At 38.0% G+C, this 17173-nt stretch overlaps 1 protein-coding gene across 6 annotated transcripts in view; it reads left to right on the top strand.

Moving 5' to 3' along the window:
- The window catches only part of CFAP95 (cilia and flagella associated protein 95), a 111024-nt gene that overhangs the window by 58014 nt on the left and 35837 nt on the right, over window positions 1-17173 (top strand). For 5 of the 6 annotated variants that reach the window (XM_024738962.1, XM_024738963.1, XM_024738964.1 and 2 more), the window contains 2 exons: window positions 8215-8333; window positions 9208-9267. In XM_024738962.1, the coding sequence (XP_024594730.1) occupies window positions 8215-8333; window positions 9208-9267 (179 nt within the window). Of the gene's footprint in view, window positions 1-8214; window positions 8334-9207; window positions 9277-17173 lie in introns of all 6 variants that reach the window. The other variant, XM_024738959.1, reaches the window with a different exon arrangement.

The raw sequence follows: 17173 nt of genomic DNA, 5'->3' as shown, positions 1-17173 counted from the left end.
CCACAGGTGCGTGGGTTTATCTCTGGGCTTTCTATCCTGTTCCATTGATCTATATTTCTGTTTTTGTGCCAGTACCATACTGTCTTGATTACTGTAGCTTTGCAGTATGGTCTGAAATCAGGGAACCTGATTCCTTCAGCTCCATTTTTTGTTCTCAAGATTGCTTTGGCTATTCGGGGTCTTTTTTGTTTCCATACAAATTGGAATCTAAGGAAAAAAAAAAGGTCATGAAAAACATAGGGGTAAGACGGGAATAAAGACACAGACCTACTAGAGCATGGACTTGAGGATATGGGGAGTGGGAAGGGTAAGCTGGGATGAATTGAGAGAGTGGCATGGACATATATACACTACCAAACGTAAAATAGATAGCTAGTGGGAAGCAACCACATAGCACAGTGAGATCAGCTCGGTGGTTTGTGACTGTTTGGAGGGGTGGGATGTGGAGGGTGGGAGGGAGGGAGACGCAAGAGAGAAGAGATATGGGAATATATGTATATGTATAACTGATTCACTTTGTTATAAAGCAGAAACTAACACACCATTGTAAAGCAATTATACTCAAATAAAGATGTTAAAAAAAAAAAAGTGGGCTCTGGAGTCAGATGGCTTCTTACTGATTCTTAGCTCCACCACTTACTAGGTTGTAACTTTGGTCAAGAGTTTACAGTTTTCCATGTCTTTATTTCCTTGGGTGTAAAGTGGGGATAGAGTTTTCATGAGCATTTAATGTGAAGACATTTAGAATGGTGTCTGGCCATGTGCTCTTGTTATTACCATTATCCCCATGATTTATTGCAACTCAACTAAGCTACAGCCAGGATAGCCTCTGGGTTTTATTTAATACTCTAGCTCTAGAACTTAGTAGGGTGCCTGGCACTTCAGAGATATGGATGGATGAATGAATGAAAGAGTCAGACTGCATGTTTTGAATTGTGGAACTTCTACTTTTCTCTCTAGTTTAGCTGGGCATTACTTTATCCCTTTCAGCCTCAGTTTTCCCTTCCTTAAAATGAAGATAAACTATGCCAAAGGTCCTTCCTTTCTCCCTCCAGATCCACTCTCCACCCTTCTCAACCCTGCTCTGTGCCAAGCAGTGTGACCTTTATGGGTTGCATCAGTGAGCTTTTTTGCCCTCTGGCCTCCTGTGAATTGCCAGGAATTGGCCTTTGGAAGGCACTGCCAGTTGATCAGCAGTGGGAGGAGAGTTGGCTTGGACATTTATTCCTGTGATTTCCTCCCTGCAGGGCCATGGTTTGGCAGTGGCTGTATGCTATGGATTGAACATTTGTATCCTTCCCAAATTCAAATGTTAAAATTCTAACTCCTAGTGTGATAGACTTAGGAGATGGAGCATTTGGGAGGTGATTAATTCATGAGGGTGGAGTCCTCATGAATGAGATTAATGCCCTTATAAAAGAGACACCAGAGAGCTCCTTCCCCACTTCTGCCATTGTGAAGACACTGTGAAAAGATGGCTGTCTATCAGCTAGGAAGTAGGCACTCACCAGTCACTGCTAGTGCCTTGATCTTGGCTTTCCCAGCCTTCAGAACTGTGAGAAATAAATTTCTGTTGTTCATAAGCCACTTAGTCTGTGATATTTGTGACATAGCCAGAACAGACTAAAACACTGTGTCTGTTCTGAAAGCCACAAGTGTCAAGTGACCCTCTCTTTACAGCTGTAGATCATTCTGGGTTCCATAACTGCCCTACCCTATGCCTCCCCAATATTGCTGTCTTCAGGGTGCTTCATCATTGTTTGTTTATTTTCTGAATTCTGGCCACACTTTTATAAATAGATTCTTTATTAAACTCTCTTCATTCCCCATTTGATTTTTCTTTTCCTTCCACCATGATGATTGATATACAACACTCAGGGTTGCTTTAAGTATTTAGGGGAATAACATATATAAAGTGCTTAATATGGTGTCTAATACAGAATAAGCAGTCAATAAACTTAAGAACCACTAGTGCTATTATCTATTTCCTTTTCATACTCATTATTTCAGTTTGGCAATATTTTTGTTTCATATAATTTTCAATGGTGTTGATTGATTTACTGAAATATTTTACTGTCAAAAATGATGAGATTCACAGAAAGAGAGACAAAATGAAAAGGCAGAGGACTATGTACCAGATGAAAGAACAACATAAAACCCCAGAAAATCAACTAAATGAACTGGAGATAGGCAACCTTCCAGCAAAAGAATTCAGAATAATGATAGTGAAGATGATCCAGGACCTCAGAAAAAGAATGGAAGCAAAGGTCGAGAAGATGGAAGAAATGTTTAACAAAGACCTAGAAGAATTAAAGAACAAACAGAGATGAAAAAACAATAACTGAAATGAAAAATACACTAGAAACAATCAATAGCAGAATAACTGAGGCAGAAGAACGGATAAGTGACCTGGAAGACAGAATGATGGAAATCACTGCCAAGGAACAGAATAAAGAAAAAAGAATGAAAATAAATGAGGACAGCCTAAGAGACCTCTGGGACAACATTAAACACACCAACATTCACATTAAAGGCGTCCCAAAAGGAGAAGAGAGAGAGAAAGGACCCGAGAAAATATTTGAAGAGATTATAGTCGAAAACTTCCCTAACATGGGAAAGGAAATAGCCACCCAGTCCAGCAATCGCAGAGAGTCCCAAGCAGGATAAACCCAAGGAGAAACATGCCGAGACACATAGTAATCAAACTGACAAAAATTAGAGACAAAGAAAAATTATTAAAAGCAACAAGGGAAAAATGAAAAATAACATACAAGGGAACTCCCATAAGGCTAACAGCTGATTTCTCAGCAGAAACCCTATAGGCCAGAAGGGAGTGGCACGATATATTTAAAGTGATGAAAGGGAAGAACCTACAACCAAGATTACTCTACCCAGCAAGGATCTCATTCAGATTCAATGGAGAAATCAAAAGCTTTACAGACAGGCAAAAGCTAAGAGAATTCAACACCACCAAACCAGCTCTACAGCAAATGCTAAAGGAACTTCTTTAAGTGGGAAACAAAAGAGAATAAGAGGACCTACAAAAACAAACCCAAAACAATTAAAATGGTAACAGGAACATACATATTGATAATTACCTTAAAAGTGAATGGATTAAATGCTCCAACCAGAAGACACAGGCTGGCTGAAACAAGACCCTTATATATGCTGTCTATAGGAGACCCACTTCAGACAGAGGGACACATACAGACTGAGTGTGCGGGGATGGAAAAGATATTCCATGCAAATGGAAATCAAAAGAAAGCTGGAGTAGCAATACTCATATCAGATGAAACAGACTTTAAAATAAAGAATGTTACAAGAGACAAGGAAGGACACTACATAATGATCAAGGGATCAATCCAAGAAGAAGATGTAACAATTATAAATATATATACACCCGACATAGGAGCACCTCAATACATAAGGCAAATGCTAACAGCTATAAAAGAGGAAATCGACAGTAACACAATAATAGTTGGGGACTTTAACACCTCACTTACACCAATGGACAGATCATCCAGACAGAAAATAAGGAAACAGAAGCTTTAAATGACACAATAAACCAGATAGATTTAATTGACATTTATAGGACATTCCATCCAAAAACAGCAGATTACAGTTTCTTCTCAAGTGCACATGGAACCTTCTCCAAGATTGTTCACATCTTGGGTCACAAATCAAGCCTCAGTAAATATAAGAAAATTGAAATCATATCAAGCATCTTTTCTGACCACAACACTATGAGATTAGAAATCAATTACAGGGAAATAAAACATAAAAAACACAAACACATGGAGGCTAAACAGTACGTTACTAAACAACCAAGAGATCACTGAAGAAATCAAAGAGGAAATCAAAAAATAACTAGAGACAAATGACAATGAAAACATGATGATCCAAAGCCTATGGGATGCAGCAAAAGCAGTTCTAAGAGGGAAGTTTATAGCAATACAATCTTACCTCAAGAAATAAGAAAAATCTCAAATAAACAATCTAACCTTACACCTAAAGGAAATAGAGAAAGAAGAACGAACAAAACCCAAAGTGAGTAGAAGGAAAGAAATCATAAGGATCGGAGCAGAAATAAATACAGTAGCAAAGATCAATAAAACTAAAAGCTGGTTCCTTGAGAAGATAAATGAAATTGATAAACCTTTAGCCAGACTCATCAAGAAAAAGTGGGAGAGGACTCATATCAATAAAATTAGAAATGAAAAAGGGGAAGTTACAATGGACATCACAGAAATACAAAGCATTGTAAGGGACTACTACAAGCAACTCTATGCCAATAAACTGGACAACCTGGAAGAAATGGAAAAATTCTTAGAAAGGTATAACCTTCCAAGACTGAATCAGGAAGAAATAGAAAATATGAACAGACCAATCACAAGTAATGAAATTGAAACTGTGATTAAAAATCTTCCAAGAAACAAAAGTCCAGGACAGGATGGCTTCACAGGTGAATTCTATCAAACATTTAGAGAAGAACTAACACCCATCCTTCTCAATCTATTCCAAAAGTTGCAGAAGAAGGAACACTCCCAAATTCATTCTAGAAGGCTACCATCACCCTGATACCAAAACCAGACAAAGATACTACAAAAAGAGAAAATTACAGACCAGTATCACTAATGAGTATAGATGCAAAAATCCTCAACAAAATACTAGCAAGCAGAATCCAGCAACACATTAAAAGGATCATACCCCATGATCAAGTGGGATTTATCCCAGGGATGCAAGGATTCTTCAATATACACAAATCAATCAATGTGATAAACCATATTAACAAATTGAAGAATAAAAACCATATGATCATCTCAATAGATGCAGAAAAAGCTTTTGACAAAATTCAACACCCATTTATGAAAAAAACTCTCCAGAAAATAGGCATAGAGGGAACCTACCTCAACATAATAAAGGCCATATATGACAAAACTACAACTAATATCATTCTCAATGGTGAAAAACTGAAATAATTTCCTCTAAGATCAGGAACAAGACAAGGATATCCACTCTCGGCACTCTTATTCAACATAGTTTTGGAAGTCCTAGCCATGGCAATCAGAGAAGAAAAGGAAATAAAGGGAATACAAATTGGAAAAGAAGAAGTAAAACTGTCACTGTTTGCAGATGACATGATACTATATGTAGAAAATCCTAAAGATGCCAACAGAAAACTACTAAAGCTAATCAATGAATTAGGTAAAGTTGCAGGATACAAAATTAATGCACAGAAATCTCTCTCATTCCTATATGCTAACAATGAAAGATCAGAAAGAGAAATTAAGGAAACAATCCCATTCACCATTGCAGCAAAAAGAATATAATACCTAGGAATAAAGCTACCTACGGAGGTAAAATACCTGTACTCAGAAAACTATAAGACACAGATGAAAAAATCAAAGATGACACTATCAGATGGAGAAATATACCATGTTTTTGGATTGGAAGAATCAATATTGTAAAAATGACTATACTACCCAAAGCAATCTACAGATTCAATACAATCCCTATCAAATTACCAATGGCATTTTTTACAGAAGTAGAACAAAAAATCTTAAAATTTGTATGGAGACACAAAAGACCCTGAATAGCCAAAGCAATCTTGAGGGAAGAAAACAGAGCCAGAGGAATCATACTCCCTGACTTCAGACTGTACTACAAAGCTACAGTAATCAAGACAATATGGTACTGGCACAAAAACAGACATATAGATCAATGGAACAGGATAGAAAGCCCAGAGATAAACCCACGCACCTGTGGTCAACTGATCTATGGCAAAGGAGGCAAGGATACACAATGGAGAAAAGACAATCCCTTCAATAAGTGGTGCTGGGAAAACTGGACAGCTACATGTAAATGAATGAAATTAGAACACTCCCTAACACCCTACACAAAAATAAACTCAGAATGGATTAAAGACCTGAATGTTAGACCAGACACCATAAAACTCTTAGAGGAAAACATACAACACTCTTTGACATAAAACATAGCAAGATCTTTTTTGACCCACCTCCTAGAGTAATGGAAATAAAAACAAAAAGAAACAAGTGGGACCTAATGAAACTTCAAAACTTTTGCACAGCAAAGGAAACTATAAATAAGATGAAAAGACAACCCTCAGAATGAGAGAAAATATTTGGAAATGAATCAATGAACAAAGAATTAATCTCCAAAATATATAAACAGCTCATGCAGCCCAATATTTAGAAAACAAACAATCCAATCCAAAAATTGGCCAAAGGCCTAAATAGACATTTCTCCAAAGAAGACATACAGATGGCCAAGAGGCACATGGAAAGATGCTCAGCGTCACTAATTATTAGAGAAATGCAAATCAAAACTACAATGAGGTATCACCTCACACCAGTTAGAATGGGCATTATAAGAAAACCTACAAACAACAAATGCTGGAGAGGTTGTGGAGAAAAGGCAACCCTCTTGCACTGTTGATGGGAATATAAATTGATACAGCCACTATGGAGAACAGTTCTGAGGTTCTTTAAAAAACTTAAAATAGAATTGCCATATGACCCAGCAATCCCACTACTGGGCACATACCCAGAGAAAACCATAGTTCAAAAAGACACATGCTCCCCAATGTTCATTGCAGCACTATAGACAATAGCCAGATCATGGAAGCAACCTAAATGCCCATCTATAGACAAATGGATAAAGAAGATTTGGTACATATATACAATGGAATATTACTCAGCCATAAAAGGAATGAAATTGGGTTATTTGTAGAGACGTGGATGGACCTAGAGATTGTCATACAGAGTGAAGTAAATCAGAAAGAGAAAAACAAATATTGTATATTTACGCATATATGTGGAATCTAGAAAAATGGTACAGGTGAACTGGTTTGCAAGGCAGAAATAGAGACACAGATGTAGAGAACAAACGGATGGACACCAAGGAGGGAAAGTGGGGGTGGTGGTGGTGGCGGTGGGATGAATTGGGAGATTGGGATTGACATATATACTCTAATATGTATAAAATAGATGACTAGTAAGAACCTGCTGTATAAAAGTAAATAAATCAATAAAATTTTAAAAAATGATGAGAGCATATCTAAGGTTAATTTTGGGGTCAACCTTATACCTTAAAACAAAATGATACCTAGTAATTTTTTCCCTAAAAGATAATGTCTTATTTTTCGTTAAAGTATAAAATATGAAGCCCAATACAGTGTCCCCTGCCATTGACTTGTGAACTTTGGAATCTATGAGGAAGAGTAGTTGAGCTAAGAGTACAGGAGTCAGAGCTAGGAAATTAGGCTTGGAGGCTGGTGATTTAGAAGGTTGAGGTCTTAGGGGGCAGTGGTCATAGAAGCCTAGGAGGAGACCAGGGAGCCAGGATCAGAGACTACAGTTAAAATTGCTTTGTATAGGATGGGTTCTTAGTTTTACAGAGCCTTTTCATACTTAACAAAAATGGACCAAAGGAATTTGACTCTAGCTATGATACTCTTGCAGCTGAAGTCTCCAAATTTCTAAACAGTAGTTTATCTTTTCTGAACAAATCTAGTGGAATTAATGTGATCTTGGGCTTCATTGGATGTCTTAGGGAAGCTAGTCTTCAAATTTGGAGAAAGTAGTTGGTTCTCGGTGGTGGTGAGTTCTGAATCTCTGCTGTGAACCTCCACATTTGTGGTCTTCTAGAGTTTTGTATGGGAAGAATATTGAATCCTCAGCATCCATTTTTTTCTGAGATCCTCTAGATATTACCATGATGCTTCTGCAATTGACTTTAGTACACCCTGTAATTATCAGGTTTTTCTCATAGTGATTAATTGCTTGATAATTCATTGAATTATCCTCTGTGATAGATAATGGATAATGATGATGGTTTCTGAAGTCCTATGTGATTTACAAAGTGATTGGTACATTTTCTTACTTAGAGAAGTTAAAATATACTAATCTTGAGAAGGAAATAGAAAGCAAATAAGCATTGGAATGTAGTTGAATGCGGTACTTTCCATTTCATGGAAATACCAACTTGATTTTTATTTTCCAACAAAACATAGTAAAGAATTGCCACTTTCACATATTTATGATGTAATCGTTGACTGCTTTGGGACATTTCTTATTTTTTAATGTTAATGGAGTCAACAATTAAAATCAGAATGTACTTCAGAAATATATTTTAATAACTGAGCATTTGTGGCAATTCATTTATTTTCCTTGTATGCGGCTTTTATTTTTCCAGATTTGGATATCAGAAACACATGAGAAAATGGCACAAGTTTGTTTAAACACAGAATTGGCTGAAATAAAGAGCAAGGCTTTATTGAATGAGGAAACGATGAGCTCTGGAATTATTGAAAGGTATGCTTCATACTGTCCTTTGCTTAGAACAGGCACATTCAGGAAAGGGTTTATATAAGTAGTGAAGAGGTATAGTGGCCCCAGGTACATATTACAGGACCACATCAAGCACAATCAACACATCTCTAGCTTCCATGCTTTCTGTTCATGCTGTTCCCTCTGTTTGGAATTCCTTTCCCTTGTTTGTTTGCCAATCAGCACTACGCATTCTAGGTCCCTCTAAAATGTCATTTCCCGTTTACACATTGTTTTCTGGTCCTGGTTCTGACGACTTAGGTTTGAACCCCATCTCCACAATTTACTTGTGAAAATTATGCGGTATCTATAATCCTCAGTTCATAAAATGGGAATTATGAAAGTATCTACTTTATAGGGTTGTTTTAAGTTTAGATGAAAAGTATGAAATGTGCATAAAAATACTGCCTGACATGCAGTAAGAATTAGGTAAGCTGTCATTAATCAGAATTAATTGCTCTCATATTCTTGCTCTCTGAGCATTTTGTTTATGTTCTACATAGCAGTTGGACTTACATTCAAGTTATTTATATGAAAGTGTTTCCTCTGAGATTGTTCCTTGAGGGTAGGAACTGTTTCTTAGTCACATCTGTAGTCCTGCAGCCTGGCATAGCGCCTTTCCGTGGAAATGTGTGACATAGACTTCATCTTGTATTGTAGTTATTGGACAAAATGCTGAAATTTCTTTCCATTTACTTGCTGGACATTTTAGTTTGCAAAGTGCATTAAAGTTGCAAACATGGAAATCCTTTAAAAATATTATAATAAAAATTCAGCTCCCAAATTAGTTTTATATAGCTCTGAAAGTTTATAAATATCAACTTGACATGTTTTCTAAAAATTGTTATCTTGTTTCCAGGGACACTGGATTGCCAGCCACAGGTTTTGGAGCTCTCTTTCCTAGACACCCATCAGATTGGTACGAAATGTTCAAAATGTTTGTAGTCCCTAAACTGCTGCAGATTGCACAAAATGTTTCTTAATGGTTCAGGAGATTTGTTTGCAGGGGTGAAGGAGTGAGGGGTGAACCAAGGTCAACAAAGTGCCCTTTATGTGCCATCTTACAGACTTCTTTCCTTTTTTTAAAAAAATTGTGTTTATTTTTTTCCAACTTATTAATACCAACAAACCTGTTAGAAGAAAAATAGATTATCATTTAAAAACAATTATAAACAGTGATATGTGTGTGTGTGTACAAAAAAATCAGCATTAGACTTCTTTCCTTTAACAAAAGTTTTTTCCCATCAATATGCAAGCAATAATAATATAGTAGTCGATACTCATTATTTGTAGATTCTATACTTACAAATTCTCTTACTTGCTAAAATTTATTTTTAACCCCCAAATCAATACTAAGGGTGCTGTTGCAGTCATTAATGGATATACATAAAGTGGCAAAAAATCTGAGCCACCCAATGCACACATTCTCAGCTGAGGTGGAACAAGGCAAGACTCTGCCTTCTTGGTCCAACTCTCATACTGTATGCAAGTGTCCTTTTCATGGTCATGTATTTTTTTTGCATTTTTTTGTGTTTTTTGTTGGTGATTTTGCTGTTTGAAATGGCTTCCAAGTGTAGTGCTAAAGTGCTATCTAGTGTTTCCAAGGGCAAGAAGGCTGTGATGTGCCTTATGAAGAAAATAGGTGTGTTAGATAAGCTTCATTCAGGCATGAGTTACAGTGTGGTTGGCCATATTCAACATTAATGAGGCAACTATATAATGAATAAAATGTCTCAAACAGAAACACACATAAAACCAAGGTATGTATTGATTGGTTGATGAAAATGTTGTGACCAGAGGCTTGAAGGAACCTAGCTCTGTATTTCCTACAGAGCTAGGAAGGGGTTCAGGATTTGCTAATTCAGTGTTCACAGTGGCTTTATAGAATATTACTGTGAATAATGAGAATTGAATGTATAGCAAGAAACTACTATTCTTTACTGATACATAAATTTCTTTTGGGGGCAGCATGACTTGTTACTACAGAAACGAAATTTCCACTCATCTTTCTAAAGAAGACAAACTTTCATAATTTCTGTAATGATAAATAGATAAGTGATGAAATATAGGTACTTACAAGCATGAAAAAATTCTAAGTGTTGGATTGTGTATTATGAAGATATGAGTACATATCATCAGTGGAAATTTAGATGTTTTTGCTTCCTTTGAGAGCTATCTGGCATTAGAGCTAACCTGTTCTGCAGAGTCTGCCTAGGGTGGGGGTGGAGAGTACCCTAAATAATAATGCCCCACCCCATTTCATAGTCATCTGTTATAATTTTGGCCGGGTGTTTTAAACTGCGGGTTCTAATCTTCATTACTCCTGCAAGGCTGGCCTGGTCTGTGTCCCCTACAGCCTGCTGTAGCATCTCTTAAGCAGGCTGGAGGATCCACAGGGAGTATTCCCAGAATGATCGTTGAGGAGGTGGGCTTCTGGCTTCTATCAAGGTGATGAACTAAAAACATCCTACTGGCTCCATTTCTTGCACTGAAATCTAGAAATTCCAATAAAGACATGGGTAGACAGAATGAATCCAGAGGCAGACTTTGACAGCTATATCAAAACTCTGAGAAAATCTTTAGAAAATGATGCGCTAGAGCAGAAGATTGCTGAGGGATGGGATGAAGGGAGAAGAGAGAAGGCAGGGTTGAGGTCTCTACATGGAGACTTGGGCCAACCCAGGGTGAGAGCTGTAATCTCAGTGGGCCAGGCTTGGATAGGAGCTGAAAAAGGCTTATTATTGCGTTTTCAAACTTGGATTATATGCTCCAAGTTGGATTTTTCTGCATTGATTTTGACTGCTGTTTTCAGCCCAGGACAGAAAATGAGACACCCAGGGCTTTACATAATAGAAATTTTGATGCCAGCAACCTACCTCCCTGTAGCTCTGACCTCAGCATTGAGATCTATAATGCCAGTCCAGATAGCCAGGAGGACCCTGAGTTGTCTTCCCCAACTCCAGTTAGGGAAAGCAATCTCGGATATAGAGGAACTAGGCAGTATATCTTGAGGAGAAAGAAATGCCAGGGAAAATAAGTGCAGTTAAGCCCAGAGAAGTGCAGTAGAGGCACTCAACTCATATCTCCTATGCATACACTGAAGACACCAGCTAAGCCTCACTTTTCAGTGGACCACTTATGTGGTCATCAAAAGCAGAGGCACACATTAAAAAAAAAAAAAAAAGCAGAGGCAACTGATCGTCTTAGTAATAATACAGATGAATTCCAGGTCTTAAAAAAATATCATGACACATGTAAAGAACAAAAGCATCATGAAGAATGAAAAGATATAGGCAACCTATACCAGATGAAGTAGACCTGATGGAACAAATGTAATAGGAATTTAAAACCAATGGAACCGAAATTTAAAGCTTTATTACTTAGAGAAATAAAGACAGTTACAAAATAAAATAAAATAATAAAAATCAGGTTGACATTAACTTCCCAACAGCAACACTGGATGCAAGAGCATAATATTAAAATATTGAAGGAAAAGAATTTTGAACCCAGAATTATTTAAATGTGAGAGTCAAATAAAGATATCTTCAGGCATATGAGGACTGGTTTCAGACTTACTATCCTGCCACAAATAGCTACAGGACTGAGCAAAACATATTAGGCAACTGTTGTCAAGGGTTGGATAGCAACCAGTGTGGTTCTGTGCTCCTGAAGATGAGATGTGAGCATCACTTATGCACTGAAGTCACTTTTCCTGGCTGCAGCGCAGTGGGGTGAGCCCATGAGTAGAGCAGTGTTATTGTTGAGCCGGGAGATGGGAATAGGAATTTAGAGCTTCTGATGTAACTGGAATTTGTAGGATACAGTATTGGACAGAAGGAAGTTGTGTTTGGAGATGGGAACAGTAGTCTGCATGGGATTTCCCTCAGGTTCTTAGTCAGGGGCTGGGCTCTGCATGCACTATCAAAATAGTACATACTCCTGCTTTTAAAAAATCAAATAGAACTGTCTATAGTGTATTCTAAAATTTCACAATGGTACTCCTTCCTGCATGGTAGTATTGTGTAGTGGGCTTTAGGGCTCCATTACCTGCTTTCAAATCCTGGCCCTGCCGCTTACTAGCTGTGTGAACTTGGGCTAATTGCCTAACCATTTTGTACCTCATTTTTCTTCATCTGTAAAATGGGGATGATAATTATAAAGCCACCATGTTATAGGGTTGTTGTGACAATTAAGCAAGTTAATACATGTAAAACAGTTAAAATAGTAATTTGTACATACATGGTAAATGCTATGTAGATCAGCTGGGCTAGACACTTGGCAAACCCTTTTCATCTAGAAACACATATCTATCAGTTCAGGAAAATATTCTTTTTTTTTTTTTTTGCGGTACGCGGGCCTCTCACTGTTGTGGCCTCTCCTGTTGCGGAGCACAGGCTCCGGATGTGCAGGCTCAGTGGCCACGGCTCACGGGCCTAGCCGCTCCGCGGCACGAACCCGTGTCCCCTGCATCAGCAGGCGGACTCTAAACCACTGCGCCACCAGGGAAGCCCTCAGGAAAATATTCTTTATTTATTTCATTGATGATTTATACACTCCATTTTCTCTGTTCTCACGTTTTGGAAATCCTTTATGTGGATGTTGGTTTGCCTGGCCTGGTTCTCTAATTTTCTCATCTTCTCTCTATTTTATATTTATCTTTATTGTCTACTTTACTCACTGTGTCTTCAACCCTACTATTGAGTTCTCTTTTTGTTTTCTGAATCCTTTCTGTTTTTATAGAATCCTTTTTTGTTGTTTGTTTCATGACTGAACTATCTTATCTGTGTGGGGATGTTAATAGTTTGTTTTCGTTAATTCTTTTCTTCATGCATCGTATCTATTTCCTCCAAGATACTTTTTATTAGTTTGCCTTTTATTTGTTTGCTTGGTCTCTATCTTCCATACTAGAAGCTTTCCTCAGATGTTTGGTAATTAATTCTTGGTTCTCTGTGCATGATTAAGAGATGAGGGTCAGAACCTGTGTGTGAAGCTTGTTGATTTGGAGCTTCCCTGGAGGAATCTAGGTGGGCCATTTTTTTTTTTTGTAGAAGTCCTGGTATCAGTATTTTTAGTCTTTCCTCACGGACTAGTCACATTCCCCAGAGGAAGTTCCCCAAATTGCCCATCTGAATGGCGAAGGGCTGGTGCCTGTGTTCTTGAAGTGAGTAGGGCAATTGGCTAGGACATCAATATTAATCCTTCGTTGTGTATGGTCACCGAACTGTGTTGTTGGTCAAGAACTTTCTCTTTTTCCCTTCCTAGTGAATAAATTTCTAGTTTCCTGCTGGAGTAGGGGAGGGGCCATTATCCAGCAGTAGGGTGTGGAGGAGGAGCCCGGAGCTCATATTCTTCTCTAACAGCTGTCCCCCAATCCTCCTTTGCTGATTTGGGATTTATTCAGCTTTCTGCTAAGTCATAGACCAGTCGTCCATCTCTTGAGGTTCCAAAATTTATTTCTCTTGTCCCTTTTCTGTTCTCCTTGTTCTTGTGGGTTTATTTTTACTTTTTTGAGTAACTTTGATTTTAGTGGAGCTTTTTGAGGAAGCAAGATTTGATGTGTACATTCAATCTTAACCCTGAAGTCGTTCAGTCTCATCTGAAATGTCACCTCCTCCAGAGGATGTTCTCCTTGTTCTTGTGGGTTTATTTTTATTTTTTTTGAGTATCTTTGATTTTAGTGGAGCTTTTTGAGAAAGCAAGAATCGATGTGTACATTCAATTTTAACCCTGAAGTCATTCAGTCTCATCTGAAATGTCACCTCCTCCAGAGGACCTTCCCTTCCTATTGCCAGCCTATCTGATAGGTCCCTTGTGGGTGTTCATAGCACCATGTACTTCTTTTATCCTTACACTATTCATTTAGGTTGATGTTACTTATATTCTTATTTGTCTTTCTTTCTGAATTCAGTGCTCTGAAGCGCAAGGCTGTCGCAACTCTCCCCCAGTCTTAACAGAGAGCCTGACCTGCAGCAGATATAATTAATTTCTTGAATGAACCAGTTAGTTATTTCTGATGTTGAACAGCAAATTATAATGGAAAAGGGGTATGACTAATTCCTATTTTACTTGATTTAGGACTTTAAGGCCTGAAGAGCCAAAGTTGTTCTCAATTCTATTCTGGTAAATACATTAAATGACAAGGTCTTTTAGAAAATCAGCCCTTATTAGTTTGAAATGCTAGAATTACTTGTTTGTTTTACTTGACTCACAAGTATTAGCAAAGAAATAAATACATGAGCACCATCAACCAACCTCCACTAATTCCATATGTAATTCTTTCTTTCAGTTAATGTACACTGATTATAGGATGTTCCATACCATGGAATGCTGTGGTGTTTTATTTCTTATTTATTTTTATTTTTAAAAAAATAAATTTATTTTATTTATTTTTGGCTGCGTTGGGTCTTCATTGCTGCACGCGGGCTTTCTCTAGTTGCAGTGAGCGGGGGCTACTCTTCATTGCGGTGTGCAGGCTTCTCATTGTGGTGGCTTCTCTCTGTTGCGGAGCATGGGCTCTAGGCGCACGGGCTCAGTATTTGTGGTGCATGGGCTTAGTTGCTCTGTGGCATATGGGATTTTCCAGGACCAGGGCTCGAACCCATGTCCCCTGCATTGGCAGGTGGATTCTTAACCACTGCGCCACCAGGGAAGCCCAATGTGGTGTTTTAGAATCTGCTGTCTTGAATATTAAATATTCTTTTGCTTCTTGCCAACTGTACAGCTGTAGGAGTTAAATGTCAACTTTAAAAGGCAACGAATAAAAATGAGTTTGCTCAATGGACCAAAATAATGTGCTTCAACTTATAAAAGAAAAGCTGTAATCATAATGTAAATTTAAGGTTACCTCAGTGGAAAAAATCAGAATATAGGTATAGCTTTGTTATTAAGGAGACATTAATCAGATGCATTTATCTTAATTTTAGATAACATCCATTATGTGGTGATGGCATTTGACAGTCTGTTTCTTTTCTCACATCTCAAGCAATAGCCCACCTACTTTATTTTGAACCAATGTGATGGAGACGCAACACTGTTCTTCCTTAAATTGGCGGCAAACATCTCAGTGGAACATAGTGAAAATCAGAACAACTAGAATGTTTGACACCACTGGACTTATCACTCCTCACCTAAACTAGAGAAAAGGGCTTGGTGGATAATTCCTTCCACATATGTCACAGATGGAGATAAATTTTAAACAAATCCAATATATGGAACAGTCAGGTTGAGACCAAAAGTGATATTGATGACTTACACTTTAAAAATGAGATCAGTATGCTTTGAGGCTAGATTGAACTCATCCAGAACTAGAGTTATTGCTTCTCTTGACAGTCAATCGCATCAGTGAGTTACCAAGAAATTGGCGTTGGCCAGTGATGGAAGGGGTGAAATCAAGGAGGCTCAAAGACCTCTTAGACATTAACAGTGCTCTTATGGTCTCAAATGGATACAGCTGCATGTTTAGGGGTCTCTAACACACATTACTTTTACTACATGGATAGAGACTTTAAAGTTGTAGAAAAGTAGTGAGGCACATTGCCTTTAAGGCACATAGGAAAAGTGGATGGGAACACGAAGATGTAAGTTAATTTAAGAGTCTTTCTTTGCCCTCCTACCTTGTTCTCAAGAATCCTCAAGGAACGTTCACTTAATTTGGAAGTACTCTTTATGAGGCATGGAAAACTCACTCACTAATTATCAGAAGGCTCCTCGATGTCTGATTATCTAATACAAAATCACATGATTTGTCTGTAGAACCAGACAGTTGTAGCTGATTTATTCTAAGAAGGTTTTCCACATATAGTATCTCTACTGTGTCTGTGACCATTTAACAAACAAAAAACAAGAAAGCAAAATGATAGAACAACAGAACAAAAACTATGTAAAGCAAATCCAATTTTGAAAGAGATATAGTATAAATATAATTTTAAGATCTTATTTCTCAGAAACCCTTATTTAAATATACATATATAACTGTATGTGGTCCTGGGATAATGGTTCACAGGAGAAGTTCTTTTTTTTTTTTTTACTGGAAAAAGCCAATTGTGGCATAGAATATTTGCTGGGTGAGAAGCAGGTCCATGGGCTCCTGGGTCAGTTTGAGGTCAGCCCAGAAGTACTGACCACCTACTAGAGGATAGAGAAGAAGCAAGGTAGACCTCTCATAAGGTCAGCTCTAACTAATGTGTCCTGTCATTTTTGCTAAATTTCATTGCCTTCTGGTGGTAGTGATTAGTGTTTATTGTTGAAATTTTATGATAAATGTGCCTAGTTTCCAGAATCATCCAAACATTTATGTGATCCACATGACGGGAGAAGAAAGAAATTAGTAGTGTTTTAGATCACTGGGTAGCTTTCTGGACATAGTGTGGTTTTTAAGAAAGGGTGTAGGAAAATAGGAGACCTGGATTCTACTTTGGGACCTATACTAAACCTGCTATGTGACTTTGTGCTGGCTAATAACCCTCTCTGGGCTCCAGTTGTTTCCATCTGGAAAATGAGAGGATTGAACCAATTAATCTGTAAAGTCCTTTCCTGCTCTAAAATTTTATGGTTCTAAAGGAGAAAGGCATCTGTAGTCACATAAATGGACAAGTTAAATGCGGCCACAAAGTAGGTGAGGGGCTTCTCTGGTGACGCAGTGGTTGAGAGTCCGTCTGCGAATGCAGGGGACGCGGGTTCTTGCCCCGGTCCGGGAAGATCCCACATGCCACGGAGCGGCTGGGCCCGTAAGCCATGGCCACTGAGCCTGCGCATCCAGAGCCTGTGCTCCGCAACAGGAGAGGCCACAACAGTGAGAGGACCACGTACCACAAAAAAAAAAAAAA

The sequence above is a fragment of the Neophocaena asiaeorientalis genome, unplaced genomic scaffold (assembly GCF_003031525.2).
Source record: "Neophocaena asiaeorientalis asiaeorientalis breed wild unplaced genomic scaffold, Neophocaena_asiaeorientalis_V1.1 scaffold249, whole genome shotgun sequence".
Lineage (NCBI taxonomy): Eukaryota > Metazoa > Chordata > Mammalia > Artiodactyla > Phocoenidae > Neophocaena > Neophocaena asiaeorientalis.
Note: the sequence above shows the minus strand (reverse complement) of the source record. Positions and strands in the feature narration are given on the sequence as shown.